The following is a 22,092-nucleotide window of genomic DNA, read 5'->3' on the forward strand; positions in this document are numbered from 1 at the left end:
TGTAGTCATTAAAGTTACTGAATTTCTGTATAATCAATGAACATCTATATAGTCACTACATCTCTGTCTGGTCACTATGGTAACAAAAATCGCTATGAGGTCACTGCAGCTTTGTCTGGTCAATGAACACTTGTGTGGTCACAGCACCTCTGTCTGGCCTCAATGTGATTGCATGTACTTTATTATTTTTTTTATGAGTGACAAGAAGTGGACTCTGCTAAAGGCATCAATGGGTCAGTTGGAGTGGGAGGGTGGGGTGTTAAACTAGTCCAATTGGAACTCAGTGTAGTGGAACATAACCAAATGTCACAAGTTATTTTGCTTGGTGCTCTACCAATTCTGCTATACGCTTACAAAAAAAAAAAAAAGAAATGAGGCTTTTTAAATGTTTTGTCTGTTATTGTTAAAAACTAAACCACAACTGCACATGAACAGCCTCTGCATGGTAACTCAATATGCTAGTAATAGCAGCTAAATCACTCTCAAACTCGAAATCACTGTACTAAAAGAATACATTGAAAAGTCTAAGGTACATATTGCAGGAAAATGGACAAGATGGTCATGGCTAGAATGCCTTTGATCATAAATTTGCTTTATAGGGATTGACTTGGGGCTAAACAAACAAATAAGCAACTTACTCCTGGTTTGCCAGAGTCCATAATTTGTATTAAGTCTTTGTCTCGTTGACCAATGGAAGCTCCTGTGTATGTGACAAGGAAGAGTTTACCAATTTTTAAATAACTAGATTTTGTCACAATTAATCGAACACAAGCTGGCCACAAATCGCAGGGATCTGCAATGTAATTAAAACAACAAAAGTAATTAAAAATAATTGATGATTAAAAAGTAGATTTTAATGGGCAAAAGTTTTAGTTAGCAGAAAAGAAGACAGGAACACTATTATTGCCATTAATAGAGTGGGCACGTAAATAGCACCATTTGAGCATGACCATTACCAGTGGGATGTGAAAAGACATTCGAGCGAGTTCGTTGCCAGTCCCGCTGGACTGGCTCCTGTGCAGGTGGCACATAAAATACACCATTTCGAGCGTGGCCGTTGCCAGTACCTCCTGACTGGCCTTTGTGCCGGTGGCATGTAAAAGCACCCACTACACTCTCGGAGTGGTTGGCGTTAGGAAGGGCATCCAGCTGTAGAAACTCTGTCAAATCAGATTGGAGCCTGGTGTAGCCATCTGTTTCACCAGTCCTTAGTCAAATCGTCCAACCCATGCTAGCATGGAACGTGGACGTTAAACGATGATGATGATGTTTAGTATTCAGTAAAGCTAAGAATTTCATCATTATCTAATGTCCACTTTGCATGCTGGCATGGGTTGAACGATTTGACAGGAGCTGGCTAATCAGAAGACTGTACCAGGCTTCAGTGTCTGTTTTGATACAGTTTTTGCAGCTGGATGCCCTCCCTAATACCAACTACCCCACAGAGTGGAGTGAGTGTTTTTTTAAGTGACACCAGCACTGGCAAGGTCACCAAGTAACTTGCACGATAAAGATCCTTTGAGAGGGCATTGGAGAAGGTGATCTTGTGCCAGATGGAGAGACAGAAACAGGTGTCTTGCTGTAGAGGAGATATATGGTGAGAGAGAGAGAGAGAGAGAGAGAGAGAGAGAGAGAGAGAGAGAATGAGGACAGTAATAGGTGTGTTGCTGTAGACGAGATACAAGAAAGCAAAAGAAAAAGAGAGTGGAAGAGTGCGAGAGTGCAAAAGAGAGCAAGAGAGAGATAGTGGCAAAGTGCCAGGGCATACTCACAAGGAACGGGGATCAGAGTATAAATAGGATGGTAGAGTAGAACGAGAGAGAGAGAGAGAGAGAGAGAGAGAGAGAGAGAGAGAGAGAGAGAGCAAGGGTGCACAAGGGGTGTAATGGGATCAAAGATAGGTTGACAGAGAAAGAATATTTTGTATGCAGCAGTTGCACAGAAACAGTTAAGAATAAGGTACAGAGCTGGCAGAAACGTTAGCACGCCAGGCGAAATGCTTGGCGGTATTTTGTCTGCCGTTACGTTCTGAGTTCAAGTTCCGCCAAGGTCGACTTTGCCTTTCATCCTTTCGGCGTCGATTAAATAAGTACCAGTTACGCACTGGGGTCGATATAATCGACTTTATCCCTTTGTCTGTCCTTGTTTGTCCCCTCTATGTTTAGCCCATTGTGGGCAGTAAAGAAATAAGAAACAGTTAACAATAAGAGCACCTATGAAATACATTATTTAAAATACTTGGAATGTACTGTAGAAGTAGTTGATAGTTTCCCTTAATTAAGTGACCTTATTAAGCAATGAGGTGGATACTTTAAAAGAGTTGCTAGAGTAAGAACAAGGTAGAAAAAGTTCAGAGAATTATTATCTCAACTGGAAACAGAGTGATTCTTTCTTTGAATGAAGAAAAGGTTCTATGTATAAGGAGCAATATCGCATGAGAGTGAAACATGGGCAGTGAATGAGAAACAAGGGGCAAAGAATGGAAAGAAATGAAGCAAGCATACTCTGCTACTTGTATAATGGTTTTATGTTTAGATAATGGAGTACAAATGAATTGAAAGAAAAACTGGGTATAAGAGGAATCAGGTGCACAACTAGTGGCATATCTTGATTCTATCATTATCATCATCATCGTTTAACGTCCGCTTTCCATGCTAGCATGGGTTGGACGATTTGACTGAGGACTGGTGAACCAGATAGCCACACCAGGCTCCAATCTGATTTGGCAGAGTTTCTACAGCTGGATGCCCTTCCTAACGCCAACCACTCCGAGAGTGTAGTGGGTGCTTTTACGTGCCACCAGCACGAAGGCCAGTCAGGCGGTACTGGCAAAGGCCACGCTCAAAATGGTGTATTTTACGTGCCACCTGCACAGGAGCTAGTCCAGCAGCACTGGCAACGATCTCGCTCGAATGTCTTTACACGTGCCACCGGCACAAGTTCCAGGAAGGCGATGCTAGGCACAGATGCCATCACAATTTCACTTTCGCTTGCCCCAACAGGTCTTCGCAAGCCGAGTTTCATGTCCAATGAAGGAGACAACGTTGGCATGGGTGCCAGTCGTCGAATTTAGTTCGATTCCAAACATTCAGAAACCACTCAACAGAATATACAAGATGCATTTTATTTTGGTGCCAACACTAGTGAGGTTGCCTTTTACTCCTGCAAAGCAAAAGGGTCCTCCCCCATCTATGTCATCCCTGTTCATTGAGGGCAACATGACGAAACCAACAGAGTGAATAGAAGAGAGAGCAATTGTAGAAGATGGCTAGTAACTGTACCTGATTTCTTGTAGTAAAACTGTTCAGGTTCTATTGGTTTTGATGACTGAGCATAAAGTTCTTGGCATGCGAGATAGTCAGCTTCCTCTTTCTCAGATAAACTTTGTGGAGGGCTTATGCCATAGGAAACAGTAGCAGCTGTCAAATGACAGCCTTCAGGATTAAATTCTGTACTTGTGTTTGTATTGTCCTCTGCTGATAGCAGGTGTGTGCTGCAACTTTCCCATTGTTGATCAACTGGAAGGTCAGAACTGTGCTTGTGGCTGTGTTTCTGCTTCTTTTTCTGATTAAGGAGAGAAAAAGGGATTTTTAAAATTATTATTTCAATGTGGACATACTGGAGCACCTCCTTAAAGAATTTTTAGTTGAGCAAATGGACCCCAGCCTGACACTTATTCTATTGGTCTTTATTGCCAAATCACTAAGTTACAGGGGATAACAACAAACCAACACCAGTTGTCAGGTAGTGGTTGGGACAAACACAGACACAAAGACACACACACACACACACACACACCTACACATATACAATGGGCTTCCACACAGCTTCCACCAGGATTATATTAAAAGACACTTGCCTAGGGTGCTGCACAGTGGGACTGAACCCAAAATCACTTGGTTGCAAAGTGAGCTTCTTAACCACCCAGCCATGTATGTTACACTTATAACTGCAATGCTGATTTAGTTAACACATCTCTAAAGTTGTACTTGAGGAAATGATTTCCTGATCACATTCAATTAAATTAATTCAAGAGCTACAGTTAATTAAGTAATAACTATATTGTTGATGATGTTTTCATGTAAGTCAATGATACATATATATATATATATAAAGGGCGAATTTATTTTTTTTTAAATGTTGGTTTCTTTCAAAAGTTGTTTTCCTCGCATTCGGTACTAAAATGTATTTTTTTTTGGGGGGGGGGGAAGTCCAGTGTGTGGCATTATTCTGTAGTAATGCCCTTTATATATATATAAACGAATAAGTATATTCTTGGGAATAGAAATTTCCCTTACAAATTTTTTTGCACACTAGCTTCCTGATAAAATTCTTGTAAAAGATTTTATCCTTTTTCGATTTTATATATATATATATATAAATATATGTATGTATATATATATATATATATATATATATATATATATATATATATATATATATATATATATATATACATACATATATGTATGTGATGATGATGATGATGATATATTTATATATATATATATATATATATATATATATATATATATATATACATACAATTAAATACATACATACACACATATATATATTTGAAGAAATGAATAGAGATGGCTTTTGGTGGGGTATATATATATATATATATATATATCGTAATACCTATCTCATAACTAGGTGTCCCAAGTTAAGTGGACTGCAACAATATAACAACATACATTGTTTGATACATTAACGAGTCGGTCTTCAGACATTAAAAGGCAACAGAAATAAAATCACAGAATATATTTACCAATTTTTTCTTTGATTTCTTTTTCTTGTGTTCTTTGATCTCTCCTTCCTCTAACTCACTGGAGTCTTCTGTCTTACTCTTCAAAGAAGAGTCACTCAAATGAGACTCACATTCATTGATGTTCTCAGAGGTTGTGGAATCAACTTTAGAATGGAACTTATACTCGTTGGTTGTATAGTTGTAATAGAAGTATGTCCCCGTACGTGGATCGTAGTATAATGTGGAATTCTGAATGAAGTAAAATAAACAAACAATTTGTGTCACCACAATCTGATAACATCAACTTCTTAAATATAGGAGTTTTTTTTCTTTTTTGCATTTTGTGTTTTTTTAACTTCCAACCAAAAGCACTTCACACAGAGTTTATTCAATTTTGGGAACTTCATTGACTGATTTCTATCCACAAAAATACCATTCCTTGGACATCAGTTTGAAAAAGAGATTTTAGCCAGAAGAAAATATAAGCTGCACATATTCAGCCTGATCAGGTCAGTGTGAAAAGATGGGCAGAAATATGCATTCTACACAAAATAAGATCTGGAGACTGGAAATAATGATGGGTGGTCATAAATGGAGGTGAAATGGTAGAGTTATTAGAGTGAGTCATGGATAGAATACCTTATGTGCTATATTTGTTTTAACACTCTGTTTCTTGAGTTAAAATCCCATCAAAGTTAGTTTTGTCTTTCATCTTTTAAGGATTAAAAAAAAAAGTACCAATCAGCAGAACTTTAACAGAGAAGTCAAGATGCTTTGAAGTGTCTATTGTGAGTCTTTAGTGTTCTAACACTTATTCCAAACTGTATAGGCCTAAATTGGTAGCCGTTTATTTAGACAAACATCTGTAACAGGGAGAGGGTAGGGCCAAGTACTGGTCTTCCCCCAAAAAATTTCAACCATGTATTTGGACATAAATGTGCAGTTGCATAGTCAACAGTGACCAACAGGGATCCTTATATAGTAATAAGTAGATAGTTTATAAAGATGGACAGTCACAAATTGGTAATATATACAATTCTCTTTACTCTTTCTCTTTTACTTGTTTCAGTCATTTGACTGTGGCCATGCTGGAACACCACCTTTAGTCGAGCAAATTCACCCCAGGACTTATTCTTTGTAAGCCTAGTATTTATTCTATCGGTCTCTTTTGCCGAACCGCTAAGATTAGGGGGACATAAACACACCAGCATCGGTTGTCAAGCAATGTTGGGGGAGACAAACATAGGCACACAAACATATACACACACATTTACATATATATATATATATATATATATATATATATATATATATATGTATATATATACATACATATATACGATGGGCTTCTTTCAGTTTCCGTCTACCAAATCCACTCAGCCTGAGGCTATAGTAGAAGACACTTGCCCAAGATGCCACGCAGTGGAACTGAACCCAGAACCATGTGGTTCGTAAGCAAGCTACTTACCACACAACCACTCCCACGCCTATAGGCATCAATGTACTTTACTGAAGATGGACAGAAATAAATACATTTTAAATCAATCCACCAACCCACTCCAAATTCTATGCCAATGTTTCTGAGATAAACACTGAAGGAGAAATGTTTTGAATTGTTAACCTTATCTGTTATATTATGCTTTTGAAAATCACCACTTTCTGTACAATTTGATCTCAGTTTGCCTTTGCTTGAAATATATCCAATCTTGCAAACATTCACTTCTTGCAATGTATCAATGATTTTAACCACAAAACTACAGCAAATAACAGAAAAAAGTGTTTTAGCCCTGATTAATGTTCATTATTAACACAACATAAAGCTGATGTGACACAAAGTAAAGCTGATGTAATATGAGGCAGGGTGGATGTTAACTCCAATTAAAATCAACGAGGACTAAAACAATGCCTGTATATAATTAGATGTTTTGTCTGACACTGTCCAGTCTCTGCAGTTGCACCATCTTGAAAATAAGGGAAAATTATAAATGGAAACAGAATACTTACAGCATCATAATAATAACCACTGGTGTGGTCATAGTACATTCCGGAAGAAGAATCATAGACGAAAGGTGAGTCAGAACTAAAACAATCGACTGGGTGATTCTCCATACTCGATCCTGTGGCAACATTGGAATCACCATCTAAAGTCTTCTCTTTCTCCATATCAAGTTCTATCACCATCATCTCTGCTACATCTTTCACACTTTCAGCAACAGACTGAGATTCTGGCTAAAATTAATAAATGTAACAAAAAAATCAGTTGAAAAATAACAAAAATAACATCACTGGTATTGTTGTTGTTGTTGGTGGTGGTGTGATGATGATGATAAGGATGATGATGATGATGAGGTGGGGAGGAGAAGGATGAGGAATCTTTTTTTACCTTCATAGTAATCCAATCAGGCAAAGGACGATCTTTGCCATCATTTTCCTCTATGGAATCTGCATCTACAAATTCAAAAAATATTTCGTTATCGTTTGTTCTTTGCATTTTAAAATGTTTAGATGAGCTTGATTGCAAGGCATGTGTACAAAAGAAAACCAAAACACTGTAGGGGAGAAGTGTGCCTATAATAGGGTGCCCTGAAGTGCTATTATGAAAAAGTGTTAGGTGAAAAGAATGCAGGGGTGAAAGATGATATTCCTAGAATAAGCCCAGACCAAGGATCTGTGACTCAAGTTGACAGACATAGCAATTAAGGATATAAAGGAAAGCTACTGGTTAATTTGAAATTGCTGTTGTGATGTTTAGCCCTTTAAAATTTAAACCAGTCATATCCGGCCAAAATATTCTACCTGTTTTCTGTTTCGTCACTATCATTTAGCATCTGCTTTCCATGTTGGCATGGGTTGGACAGTTTGACTGAAGTCTGGAAAGCCAGCAGCTGCACCAGGCTCCAATCTGATCTGGCAATGTTTTCACAGCTGGATGCTCTTCCTAACGCTAACTACTCCAAGAGTGTAGTGGGTGCTTTTTACATATACATATATATATATATGTACATATGTAATCAGACTGGAGCCTGGTGTTGCCATCCGGTTTCACCAGTCCTCAGTCAAATCGTCCAACCCATGCTAGCATGGAAAGCGGACGTTAAACGATGATGATGATGATGATGATGATGATGTATATGATGGGCTTCTTTCAGTTTCCGTCTACCAGCTCTACTAAATCTACTCACAAAGCTTTGACTGACCCAAGACTACAGTAGAAGACACTTGCCCAAGGTGCCATGCAGTAGGACTGAACCAAGAATCATATGGTTAGGAAGCAAGCTTCTTACCACAGAGCCACACCTGCACCTATATATACAATATATATGTATGTATGTGTATATATATATATATATATATATATATATATATATATAAAACATATCATCATTTAGTGTCCATCTTCCATGCTGGCAAGGGTTGGATGATTTGACAGGAGCGGACCAGGCGGAAGACTGCACCAGATTTCTGTGCCTGTTTTGGTATGGTTTTTATGGCTGGATACCCTTCTTAACACCAACCACCCCACAGAGTAGACTGAGTGCTTTTTACATGGCACCAGCACAGGTGAGGTCAGTTTTGGCATGGTCTTCACTGCTGGGTGCCCTTCCAAATGCCAACCACTTTATAGTGTGGACTGGATGCTTTTTACATGGCACCAGCACTGGCAGAGTCACCAAGTAACTTGCAAGACAAGGAATCTTGGAGAAAGAAGGGTGCAATGGAGGAGGTGATTTTGTGTCAGAAGACAAATGGTTAGAGTGTGGCAGAGAGACAGTAACAGGTGTTTTGCTGTAGAGGAGGTACATAGATACCCAGCCAGAGAAAGAAAGAGAGAGAAGGGGAGAAGAGAAAGAGAGGGGAGAAGAGAGAGAGAAAACAAGAGGGCAGAAACGTGTGTGTGTTTGCTTATTAAACAGTTATAAATGTAAACCTACCAGAAGTGAAGTTTGAGTCTAAGGCTGTTTGTGTGGATATATCACATTTGCTTTGATGGTGTGCAACATTTTTATTGCGATAATTATAAAGTTCTGCCTCCATCAGATCAAATTCTTTGCGCATCATTTTTTGCTTGTAAAGTAATCTTGCATGGTTTCCCCAAGCATCTTCCAGAGCCGCTTTCAAAGCAGCATTCTCTTTCATGACACTTTCCATGCTAGAATCAGATGCCGGCACCTAAATATTTCGAAAACAAAAATATAAAAATTATTGTTATACCAGTGTGCATTTGTGTGTGTGTGCATGCACATGTATGTACATACATATATATGCATTCATGTGTAGGTGAGTACAAGTGGGTGGGTATGTGTGTGTGCACGTATATATGCATGCATATGTGGGTGAGTGCATGTGTGTATGCATGTGTGTGTGTGTGTAGCATGGTCAAATGGTTAAGGAGTTTGCTTTAGAATCACAACATTCAAAGTTCAATCCTACAGTGTGGAATCTTGGGCCAATGTCATTTACCATATTCTTCAGGTTGACCCAAGCCTAGTCAGTGAAACTGGATAAATGAGAACTGCTTGGTGGCCCATTACATGGAGTATACCCATAATCTGAAAGTTTGGTTTATCCCACACTGAGTCAGACTGTTTGTGGAATACTCAACCACTTCATGCCTGCATGGAAAATGGACGTTCTATGATGATGATGATTTAGTTGTGTATGAGTGTGTGTGTGTGTGTGTGTGAGTGTATGCATATATTTGCACTCTTCTTACATTAAGAGTATTTTAACTCTTATTTCTAGCACCCTTAGTGACAATTAAATTTTTCCTTTATGGTATCACATTGCACCTAGCTGTTTATATCAATTTTATATATATATATATATATATATATAACACAGTTATTAATGAGGAGTATTAATCCAGGCAAAATACTTTATAAGCTCTCTGTTAGCACACCAACAGGCTTACACATTGTCTGGCAGGCTTGGGGCAATAGTAGAAGACATATGTTCAAGGTGCCACACAGTAGAAATGAACTAGAAACCACATGGTAACAAATCAAGCTTCTTAACTGCACAGCCATAATTATTGTTTTGCCAGTGAGTCGGTCAGGAACTGAATGGCAGTTGTAACCACTGCTAGTTAGAAAGAGACACTAAACAAAGAGAGACAAAGATGTGTGTGTCTGTGTGTGTGTGCGTGCGGGCACACGCGTGCTTGCATGCATATGTGTATCAACTGAGAGAAAAAACTGGAGATGAGAAGAACACTGTATAGTATATAAAAATATTCTTTTCTTTGTAGGCGTAGGAGTGGCTGTGTGGTAAGTAGCTTGCTTACCAACCACATGGTTCCGGGTTCAGTCCCACGGTGTGGCACCTTGGGCGAGTGTCTTCTACTCGAGCCGACCAAAGCCTTGTGAGTGGATTTGGTAGACAGAAACTGAAAGAAGCCCGTCGTATATATGCATGTGTGTGTATATGTATATATGTATGTGAGTGTATAAGTAAAAGAGTACTCTAGGCACAAGGCGTGAAATTTTGGAGTAGGAGACCAGTTGATTAGATTGATCCCAATACGCAACTGGTACTTAATTTATCGACCCCGAAAGGATGAAAGGCAAAGTCAACCTCAGCGGAATTTGAACTCAGAACATAAAGAGAGACAAAATACCGCTAAGCATTCCGCCCGGCATGCTAACGTTTCTTATTTCTTTATTGCCCACAAGGGGCTAAACATAGAGGGGACAAACAAGGACAGACAAAAGGATAAAGTTGATTACATCGACCCCAGTGCATAACTGGTACTTATTTAATCGACCCCGAAAGGATGAAAGGCAAAGTCGACCTTGGCGGAATTTGAACTCAGAACATAACGGCAGATGAAATACCGCTAAGCATGTCGCCTGGCGTGCTTATGTTTCTGCCAGCTCGCCACCTTATACAAAAATATTGAACTAGAAATGATGACGTGCATGGAAGATGACAGTTGGATACAGAAGAGGAAGGAAACTAGAACAGAGGAAGTCTCTGAAGAGATGGGCAGAAGTGGCAAAAGTTGAATTCAGAATGTTGAACCTTATGAAGAAGATGACAAAAAAAATAACAGTTAAGCAAGTGGCAAACGCACCCAGCTGGAGAAGACTTTGTTCAACCCATGCACACAAAAAAAGCACATGTAAAAGGAGGAGGATGCAAATCAGAGAAAATAAAGACATTGCCATATACATCAATGCATACCTGTGGATTTTGATTAACTTCAGATTCATTATTTGGAGACTTAAGCTCAACCAAATCCGTTAGGTGGCAATTGCAGTCACAGCAGGTAAGTGATTTACCACCCATAGAAATTATTTCACTATCTTCAGACATCATTATATGATTAACAATGTTGGTAGATTCTTTTGATTTCCTGCAAAAATAAAATAAAAAATAAATTTATTATAGTTGAAATATAAATCATGATTCTTATTACCTCAGCACTGGAGGTGGCAAGGATTCATCTCTCCACTAGCAATATAAACAAGAGTGCATTTTGCACCAAAAGCCAGTATGACAGTTTCTCTCATGGTAACTACTGCAGTATAAAAAAAGTAACCTTTCCGAGTCATGCTGACTCATGAGAGCCAATTTCCTGGTTTCCATGGCATATATATTCCTAAGGTATTTTTCGACGTTATTATTATTATTATTATTATTATTGAGGTCATTGCCTGGAATCGAATTCGGAATTTTTGGGTTAGTTGCCTGTGCTCTTAACCACTACACCAATATGCCCGTGGCGTAGTGGTTAAGAGTGCAGACTACTAACCCCAAGATTCCGAGTTCGATTCCAAGTAGTGAACTGAATAATAATAATAATAATGATAATAATAATAATAATAATAGACAAATACATAACAAAAACACCAGGACTTACAAATGTATATACCATACAGAAAATTGCACTACTGGGCACTGCACACATCCTACGCAAAACACTTTCAATACAGTAACCATAAGAGCATCACAGCAAACCACAGCACATACCCAAGGCATACAGAGCTGCGCTCGGTAGTGAAGTGAAAGCACGTTATAAAAATAAAACTACTGAATAATAATAATAACATCAAAAAATACTTTTACAATGAGAACCCAGGTTCGAAATTTCCCCTAGACACCTGATGAAGGCTGGAGGGTATATTAGCCGAAACGTTGTGTTAACAACAAACAAGATGATGACAAATAGCCGTCAAATGTAAATAATGTACATAATTCCTCATCTCTTAAATATAGAACTGTAAAATTTGTGATCACTTTTGTTAATGTTGTTTAACCTCGTGTCTGCCATGATGTAACAGACCTTACTCTAGTTTTACATTAGGCTGGCTGAGTGCTCCGTAAGTTACAACTGTTCCAGTTGATTTGATCAATAGAACAACCTGCTCATGAAATTAACGTGCAAAGTGGCTGAGCTCTCCACAGGCACACGTACCCTTAATGTAGCTCTCAGGAAAATTCAGCGCAACACACCAAATGTAACCAGGCTGGCCCTTTAGAATTATAGGTACAATTCATTTTTGGGTACTACTAAAGCAGCGCGGACCCGAACGCGCAGTCGCGCGTCCGCGCTAGCTAGTCTTGAGTGGTCGATCCTAACCCTAACCCTAACCCTATCCCGCGTGTGAAAATGAATACGTGTTTAGGGTTAGGGTTAGGATCGACCACTCACGACTAGCTAGCGCGGACGCGCGACTGCGCGTTCGGGTCCGCGCTGCTTTAGTAGCACCTCATTTTTGCCAGGTGACTGGACTGGAACAATGCGAAATAAAGCGTCTCGCTCGAGGACACAAGGTGCTGCCAGGAATTGAACTCACGACCTTACGATCGCGAGCTAAATACCTTAGCCACTAAACGATCCACCTTACGCTAGTTACATCGTTTAAGAGAGGGAAGCAAAATTTGGTCAGAACTTAGAATGAGCAGGATGGTCCAATATATGAATAAGACATCATATTTCTGAGAATGGAATCGATTAGACTAGTGTTTAAGAAGCATTTCTGTCCAGCACCCAGCTTCGATGTTCAAAAGAAACATGCACCTAACCATGCTCGTATAAAGTTATAAGCTTTATTCCACTTGTCACTTGCTTACAACCCATTCTTGAACAACTCACATCCCACCTAGTAAAATAGTCCATTAGATCGACTATAGTACATGACCGGCATTTATTTTACCTCCTTTGAAAAATAAATAAATAAATAAATAAATTTGCTCCGAGTGAGATCTGAACTCGAGAGGTAAAATAACAGGAAAATGTGGAAAATAGCGCATCCGTTTGCAGACTATAAATGCCGAAAATGCCAACGTTTTACTTTGATCGACTGCAATAAACCCTTCTCTACAAGCTTTATTTTTATTCTTAACAAAGAAAAGGCAGAGCGGTAAAGGTCTAAGGTGCTAGTTTCGATTCCATGCTGCAGGATATTTTAATTCACTCACGTTTAGATTCAAAAACAAAGAACAACGTTAACACACGTATATTTTTCCTTAAACTTCTATATATGTGTTTATATTGTTTTGTTTCCAATTACAACTGAATTGATGAAAATATTGACATCAACCAAAGACACAAGAAGGGGAAGAGGGGGGCTAAGTGCCAATATTCAAAACCCTATTGTTCTTATGGTTATTCTTATTATAGTTATTATTATTATTATTTACCATTAGTTTAAAACCAACAAAACCAAAGCAACTCACATCAGCCCATTTTTGTGTTCGAGTTTATATATGGAAACATTGTAAAGCTGAGTATAACATACTAAGCCACAGTTTCGGAGATTATAATGAAAGTAAATTATAATCAATTAATAGTTTTGATTGTTTGGTTTAATTATCTTATTGTTGCATAATTGTTTAAAATATATTTAGATATATATTACTCAAAGATGAAACTATAATTTAATGTAAGGATTAAGTATTTTAAACATAAATAAACCCATTTATTTATTTTCGTTTTACGTATTTTAGTTGCGCTTTGCCTCCTAATGGAAGGATTTACACGGTAACTTGCGAGCTTGAAACGAAACTATGGTTCTGAATCCTGCATACATTTATTAAATTTTTCAATGTCTATAATTAGTGACACATACACACAGTTGAGTAGTTAAAGAAGTTCTCTTAACAACCATTCGGTTTAAGTCCCACCGCACCCCACCTTAGGCAAGTGTGTTTGGACAAACCCTTGTGAATGGATTTGGTTGACTGAAACTGAACACAAACATCGTGTGCGCGAGAGAGAGGGTTGGATTCCTCTCAACAATGTGTATGACTATTCATTACCTGTCAATGAAAGGCAAATCAAAGATGACTTTTAAGCCCAGGTGATGGATTGCAACTTTTATGCCAATTATTACATTTGTCTTCTCTCAGTTAAATGCATATATATATAGGGAGAGATAGAGATAGATAGATACAACTGAGGATGTGTCTCTGTGTGTGTAAACCCTCACAACCGCTGAAGTTCGCAATTGATTTTCTCCTAACTGGGAACATACATTAGTTATGTATTTTTCACATAAAGAGTATCGGTGCCCTTGGGAAAAGAAAGCTCCTTTTTCTGGGGTACGTACGACTGCCCGCATGGTCTATGCACTGCTTCTGTTCAAATTGCAAAAAACAGCTACTGAAATTGTATAAGTAGATTGTATTAAGTGGATGAACCGATTAAGACTTCAAACTGCGTTGTCTAAATGGTAGCAATGATAGCCTATTCTTGTAGTACCATAGGTAGCAATTTGTTGGAATAAAATACGTTTGGAATGCACTATGTTTATTATGAAAAATATGCTGAAATATATTAAATCCTGAGCAACTATTCAACTATTTTCTTTTAGCTTCAGTATAAAAACCAAAATATCACATATACATTAACCTATTAATTTATGGTGTCCAAGACCAACTACATTAGTTAGAGACAGTGGAATTGTGTCGTGCTTGAGAAGACCCACCAAGCCAAGCAAAATCACACTCGTGGCAGAAAGCGATGTCATGCAAATGACACCTGTGCCAGTGGCACGTAAAAGCACTCATTACACTCTCGGAGTGGTTGGTGTTAGGAAGGACATCCAGCCGTAGAGAGCCAAATCAGACTGGATCCTGGATCTTGCATGCCGAATTGTTTTCCTTAGGGAGCTAAGTTGTCCTCACAATGGTCGCACACAGTTTATGCAAAGGGGTGCTCAGGTGAACCACAACTATTGATTCCAAACTGACAGTGTTGTTTGCAAGCACTTCGTTGCCAATACCCCACCCATCCACCTTCCCACGTCATTTCTTTCATGTAGATCTCTCTCATGTGGTGCTGCTGAGTGTGCCCACAGGCTTAATTTATCAAATAGATGTAGTTTCTATGTCTGTTGATTATTCAGTGTGGTAGTGGCAGTACCAACAGCTGCAAAGGTGAGTATATCTTCCAAGAGCTTTTTGGTGTATTCAAAAATAACACACCCCCACCCACTTTTCCATAACAAGGTTAGGGCCTGGAATCTTCCAAACATACGCATAACATGTCACTTAGTCGAATTAGCCCTTCATTTACTCCACAAATGTTTTGTCATCAATGCTGCATTTTCCTGTATCACGTTTCAACTTAACTGTACCATGTATACAAACTATGCCATTTAAATCCCAAACAACACCAGATATGTCTGCTAGTATATATATATATATATTTGGAATTGTGTCGTGCTTGAGAAGAAGACCTATCAAGCCAAGCAAAATCACACTCATGGCAGATACTGGTATCATGGAAATGGCACCTGTGCCAGTGGCACATAAAAGCACTCATTACACTCTCAGAGTGGTTGGTGTTAGGAAGGGCATCCAGCCATAGAAAGCCAAGTCAGACTGGATCCTGGAGCAGCCTTCCAGTGTGCCAGCCCAGTCAGACTGTCCAACCCATGGACACCGGATGGTAAATGATGATATATATATATATATATAATCGATTAACGTCTGTTTTCCATCCTGACATGGGTTGGATGGTTTGACTGAGGTCTGGAGAGCCAGCAGCTGCACCAGTCTCCAATCTGATCTGGCAAAGTTTCTACAGGTGGATGCCCTTCCTAATGCCAACCACTCCGAGAGTGTAGTGGGTGCTTTTTACATGCCACTGGCACAGGAGCCTGTCAGGCAGACTTGGCAACGATCACATTTCGGTGGTGCTTTTTATGTGCCACCAACATGAGTCAGTCAGGAGGTACTGGCATTGGTCACGATCGGTTGGTGCTTTTTACATGCCACTAGCACAAGAGCCAGTCAGGCAGACCTGGCATCAACCACATTCGGATGGTGCTTTTTACATGCCACTGGCACGGGAACCAGTCAGGGAGCACCGGCCCCAGCTTACTTGACTCAACAGGTCTTCTCAAGCATATCATATCACCCGACGCATCAGGGGTATTCTTAACAGGGTTGGACATACGTGGCTACAATCTCACTTTAGTTGCTAGGTCTTCTCAATCACAGCATATCTCCAAAGGTCCCAGTCTCCTGTCATTGCCTCTGTGAGGCCCAATATTCAAAGGTCATGGTTCACCACCTCATCCTATGTCTTCCTGGGTCTACCTCTTCCACAGGTTCCTTCTACAGTTAGGGAGTGGCAATTCATCACACAGCTGTCTTCATTCATACATAACACATGACCATACCAGCGCAGTCATCTCTCTTGTACACCGCATTTGATGTTTCTTATGCCCAACTTTTCTCTCAGAGTGCTTACACTCTGTCGTGTATGCAAGCTGACATTACACATCCAGCAGATCATACTAGAATACATGTCCTCAGCATTCATGGTCCATGTTTCACTGCCGTGTAGCATAGCAGTTTGTACACATGCATCATACAGTTTACCTTTCACCCTGAGCAAGAGGCCCATAGTTACCAGCAGAGGTAGGAGCTCTCTGAGCTTTGCCCAGGCTATTCTTACTCTAGTTGCTACACTCTCAGAGCAATCTCCCCCACTACAGACTTAGCCACCTAGGTAGCAGAAGTTATTAACTACTTCTAGTTTTTTCCCTCTGTCATGTGATGGAATCTGTTTTCTGTACATCATCAGTGTTTATTGCCCCTGTGCATCTGCCACACACAAAAACTATTTTCCAGGTTAACCTTTCGTTGATATTGCTGCACCTTTTATGTGTCCATAGCTTACACCGAGTATGGAGTATTCTACCCACGCCTTTTCTACAGATCGAATAGGGCTATCTACCTGAAGGAGGTTGTGATTTGACAGCCTTCCTACTTACTAAGACTTTGGTTTTGGCTGGGTCAACCCTAAGGCCCTTCGATTCTAGACTTTGCTTCCATACCCTAAGAAAACATAAAGGATGCCTCTATGTAGTATCTCAATTTGCTTGACTTGAAATAGATGCCAAATTTCCCTCAAATCACACACCTTTTCTTCTTTTAAAAATAACAGTATGGTCATGCTTAGAATAACTTTGATTATTGATTATAGATTTCCTGTGTAGATGTATTCCACAAAGAAAGATGAACAGGGTAATGTGTAGTTCCTGATATATAATAAAAGCAGAAGAGATGGTCATGTGTGAGATAGTTTTAATACGGATGAGGACAGCTGTGTAAAGAAGTGCTGGGCTCTAATTGTGGAGGGTACCTGTAGAATGGGTAGACCCAGGAAGATGTGAGAAAAGATCTTCAGATGCTGGGCCCCACTGAGGAACTGATGAGGGACTAGGGGATGTGGCGATTTCCTGTACTTGATATGATGCATGAACCTAAGTAAAATCGCTGTCTTCCACACATAAAGGTATGTTCTTTCAGGTGCCAGTGCCAAATAAAAAGAACCCATGCCAGTGGAATGTAAAATGTATCCGGCACACTCTGATAAGTGGTTGGCATTAGGAGGGGCAGTTCCCAGCTGGACAGTTCCATGTCAAACCGTCCAACCCATGCCAGTATGGAAAACATGTTAAACGATGACGGTGGCGGCGGTGGTGATGATGACAACAACGACTGTTCGGTCAGGCGTGACCTAGAGACAAACAACAATATAGAATTTGTAACAGGAAAAATAAACAACAAACAACGCATTAAAAATCATTCTAAATGTTCAAGGGGTTTCGTGTGTAAAGTTTTATTTTTTTTTTTAAATCTTAGAAATTTCTAAAAAAAGACAAACGTCCACACACAAACACACATGCACAAATACTCACACACACACACACACACACATACCCACAACAGACATATACATGTGTATGTACAAACAAATATTTACAACAATCACCCATTTTGGTCAAAATGTACAAAACTGGTTCAACAAAATCCACTTCCTTATACGGACATGATGCCCATTTCCTGGAAAGATTCAAACACTTCATACAAACTACTTTCAGCCTCAGATTGTCTGTATTCTGTATTCAGATGAGTAAATGAGTTCACTGAGGCAGCCGCTATTTCAGCAGCACTCAAGGCATTTACATCCTGAAAAGAGGAAAAGAAACAAAGAATTATATTTTTAATTCGATTTCATTGAGTTACGTAATAGCTTAGCCCAAGGTCAGTTCTTGATCAAACAAACCTTGTGCAACACTATAATACGAGTGATGTTGTATATTTTCAATCTTCCATGCAAAACAACTTTGATGATAGGGAAATATCATCTTCCTTGGAAAAAGGTGAGAGCTGGTGACAGGAAAGGCATCTAGCCATAGAAAATTTGCTTCAACAAATTCTCCCTCACTCATGCACAGTGGATGTTAAAGTGATGATGATGATGATAAGGATACACACACACACATATATATTTACCTTTTTAGAAAACATATCTTTTAGATCAGTTTGATTTTGGTTTTGTAAAAGAATTGGTTTATCAGAAAGCAGCTCCAGTTTAACATTTGGTTGATGAGCATTGACTAATTCCAAGGAAATAATTACCTAAAACAAAAAAAAAAAAATTATATATATATATAAAGTTTATTTTCACCTGATATCAGTCAGTCACAGATTTCAGTGATAAAGTCTCAATGTGACCATCTGATTGATTGCTAGAAGAAATAGTCTTCATCCTATCATCTTAAAAAAAAACCCCAAAGAAATATTGAACAATGTAGCCCTAGATACATTATGCCAAGAAGAAATAAGACAAGATAACCACGGTTATGTTGATAGAAGGTTTACTGGATCAGGCTTGTAGCTAAACAACAGCAACAATAATGGAACACAATCCAAACTGATTATCTCTATATAACAATAGAATGTCCCTCAACTCATCCTACCATTTTAATGAAATAAGAAAGAGGCATTGGATCTTAACAAGGTGACCTTATCCCCAATAGACACCCTTCCCCATGCACACAAAAACTAAATCCTTTTTAATATGGCCAATGTTAGGGTTAATCTTTCCTGTCTAGGTTAACATTACTAGCAACTTTGTTCATTAGAGAAAAGCATATATATCTGCAGCCCTTATTTACAGACCTAACTACAACAACTGCTGAAACCAATCAAATGTGTCTACTGGCTGGTTTCTACCTTTCAAAAGCAGCCGTTTACAGTGTGACCCTCAGTCCAATTGGTGATTTCCCATGGACTCACAGCCAACTTTGAGAGAAGGATCATCCTCATTGTCATTGTTGTTGTCCACTTTTCCATGCTCCCATGAGTTACATAAAATTTGATGAGGTAGATTTTCTACAGGCAAATGCCCTTTCTATTGTCAATCCTTGTCTGCTTTCAAGTAAAGTAATATTTCCCATGGCTGGCTGGCTGGACATATTTTCATAGCAGACTGGAAACAAAAGACATCACTTATATGACAGTGAGACACGTTTACAACATGTACGATGTCAATGATTTAATGATCTGATCAACAGACGAGAACCTTGGCATCTCAGTAAATAGTAAATGAACCTCAACAGAACTACTATAATTATGCTCCTGTTGTTGCCACTCCGTCGCTTACGACGTTGAGGGTTCCAGTTGATCCGATCAAAGGAACAGCCTGCTCGTGGAATTAACGTGCAAGTGGCTGAGCATTCCACAGACACGTGTACCCTTAACATAGTTCTCAGCGTGACACAGTGTGACAAAGCTGACCCTTTGAATTACAGGCACAACAGAAACAGGAAGTAAGAGTGAGAGAAAGAGGTGGCGAAAGAGTACAGCAGGGTTCGCCACCATCCCCTGCCGGAGCCTCGTGGAGCTTTTTTAGGTGTTTTCACTCAATAAACACTCACAACGCCCAGTCTGGGAATCGAAACTGCGATCCTATGACCGCGAGTCCGCTGCTGCCCTAACCACTGGGCCATCGCGCCTCCACAATTATGCCCCTATATAGGTAACATAACAACAACGAGCTACAAAACCATTACTGTGCTTCTATACAGCTCAAAAAAAAATCTAGGTATCTTTTAACAGTTAATTAATACTCAAGTCCAGTATTGTATCATCTGGGCCATTTTCACTAACACTGGCAACTTGACAACACCTCAGCTTAATCATTCATTCTGCTCCCTTCAGATTACAGCTTATGTTCCCCCTTTTTTTTTATTAGAACAATGAGTAATAAAGTTCTCTATTTAAGAGATGAGGAATTATTTACATTATTTACATTTGACGGATATTTGTCCTCATCTTGTTTGTTGTTAACACAACGTTTCGGCTGATATACCCTCCAGCCTTCGTCAGGTGCCCACGGGCATATGGCGTAGTGATTAAGAGCGCGGGCTACTAACCTCAAGATTCCGAGTTCGATTCACGGCAGCGACCTGATTAATAATAGTAATAATAATAATAATAATATAATAATAGTAACATCGTTAGGAATGAGAACCCAGGTTCGAAATTTCCCCAAGACACCTGATGAAGGCTGGAGGGTGTATCAGCCGAAACGTTGTGTTAACAACAAACAAGATGAGGACAAATATCCGTCAAATGTAAATAATGTAAATGAGTAATAAGTAAATGAATAAATGACTTACAGTTATGTGCTGCAAGAGAGTAAACTTCATTTTTTTGCCAGAGCGACTTATAACTGTAACATGAGTATCCCCACAGGCTATGGAGCCATGAGACCATTCCATCTTTTGATTTGCTGCGGAGAACTCTACAACTTTATCTTGCTTGTCTTTCAAATAAACTGGACCTTTCAGACCAAAGCTGGTGGAAATAAGAAATAAATTGTGTTTTATTCATCTCAAGGAAATAGCTGTTTATAAATATATCTATATACATAAATGTGTAATGGTGTATGTGTGTTTGGGGGTTACTCTAACTCCACCCACACCGTCCAACTGATTTTAATGATTTTTGGCACATAGGTAGATCACATGTCCCGAAGTTCAAATATAAGGCCAGAATTTTTTGAAAACTCGATAATGCTCAGTTGGCATCGATTTTTGTGAGCTCAATCGGGCGTTTGAATGGAAATTCCCATAACGAGGTTATTTTTCAAGCAGCTTTTGCATTTTTGTCTGATTTTGACTGCCGAACCAGATATAACATCTTAATGGGTAATAGTTGACATGTGGAACGTAGAAGATTTCGATACAAGGTTAGAGGTGGGCTTAACTTCAACATAGAAAACACATATATATATATAGGGTGCAGTGAATAAACTGTCATCTAAGTTACACAAAAATGAAAATAACACTGCCATCTCATTTTGACAGATATATTTACCAAAATTACATTAAAATATTTTGAAATACTAAAAGAGTAAATTCATTCAATAAAATTGCCATTGGCTTCAACCATGGCCTCCAGGTGACTTCGGAATCTCATGCAACTCTTCTGGATAGTCACTGCTGCCAAAATCATTGCCTTCGGTTCATCAACTGACACCCCACACATAATAATCAAGGGGGTTGTAGTCTGGGGAGTTAGGTGGCCAGATGTTAGGGGTGATGTGGCTGCAGAAATTTTCTGATAGCTATGACTGGGTTCTCTTGCTTGAGTGGCATGGTGCGGAGTCCTGTTGCGAGACATAGGGTCTTCCAGCAGCCACCCTCTTGACCCAGGGCAGCACTACCCCCTCCAGGCACTCAATGTAGACCACTGTATTGAGTCTGAGACCATGTAGAAAGATGAATGGAAGCATAACGTCGCCATCAATAGTAATCACTCCAAACACCATAATGTTGACTGGATGTTTGATTTTTATCACACTCGGTACATGTTTTGGAAGCATGGCAAGCCAACGTTTGTTCTGTGTGTTCACCATCTGATCCTGGCAGAAATTTTTCTCATTTTTACCTTAGTTTTACTGAATTGCCTCCCCTGCACAGCATCTAGGAACACGGACAAACTTGGTTAGAAACCTGACATAATTGTCAATGTTTATTTTGTTATATAATAGATTCATTCGGATCCCCTTCTACTTTCAAATATTA

General features: G+C 39.2%; 2 protein-coding genes across 3 annotated transcripts in view; both read right to left on the reverse strand.

Moving 5' to 3' along the window:
* Positions 1-13,505, reverse strand: part of LOC106871715 (uncharacterized) — a 22,977-nt gene extending 9,472 nt beyond the window's left edge. The window contains exons 1-8 of the mRNA XM_089363766.1: positions 13,436-13,505; positions 10,937-11,108; positions 8,686-8,923; positions 7,137-7,201; positions 6,758-6,982; positions 4,775-5,002; positions 3,282-3,564; positions 639-793 (exon numbers count right to left, since the gene is read on the reverse strand). Coding sequence (XP_089219892.1) covers positions 639-793; positions 3,282-3,564; positions 4,775-5,002; positions 6,758-6,982; positions 7,137-7,201; positions 8,686-8,923; positions 10,937-11,108; positions 13,436-13,437 — 1,368 coding nt within the window. The 5' untranslated portion in view covers positions 13,438-13,505. The remainder of the gene's footprint in view (positions 1-638; positions 794-3,281; positions 3,565-4,774; positions 5,003-6,757; positions 6,983-7,136; positions 7,202-8,685; positions 8,924-10,936; positions 11,109-13,435) is intronic.
* Positions 13,506-17,790: 4,285 nt separating this feature from the next.
* LOC106871718 (DIS3-like exonuclease 1) overlaps positions 17,791-22,092 on the reverse strand; it is a 37,056-nt gene continuing 32,754 nt past the window's right edge. For both annotated transcript variants that reach the window (XM_014918328.3, XM_014918329.3), the window contains 3 exons: positions 20,683-20,860; positions 18,512-18,637; positions 17,791-18,184 (listed from right to left, as the gene is read on the reverse strand). In XM_014918328.3, the coding sequence (XP_014773814.2) occupies positions 18,035-18,184; positions 18,512-18,637; positions 20,683-20,860 (454 nt within the window). In that variant the 3' untranslated portion in view covers positions 17,791-18,034. The remainder of the gene's footprint in view (positions 18,185-18,511; positions 18,638-20,682; positions 20,861-22,092) is intronic.

This window comes from Octopus bimaculoides, chromosome 15 (assembly GCF_046866305.1).
Source record: "Octopus bimaculoides isolate indiv1 chromosome 15, ASM4686630v1, whole genome shotgun sequence".
Classification (NCBI taxonomy): Eukaryota; Metazoa; Mollusca; class Cephalopoda; order Octopoda; family Octopodidae; genus Octopus; species Octopus bimaculoides.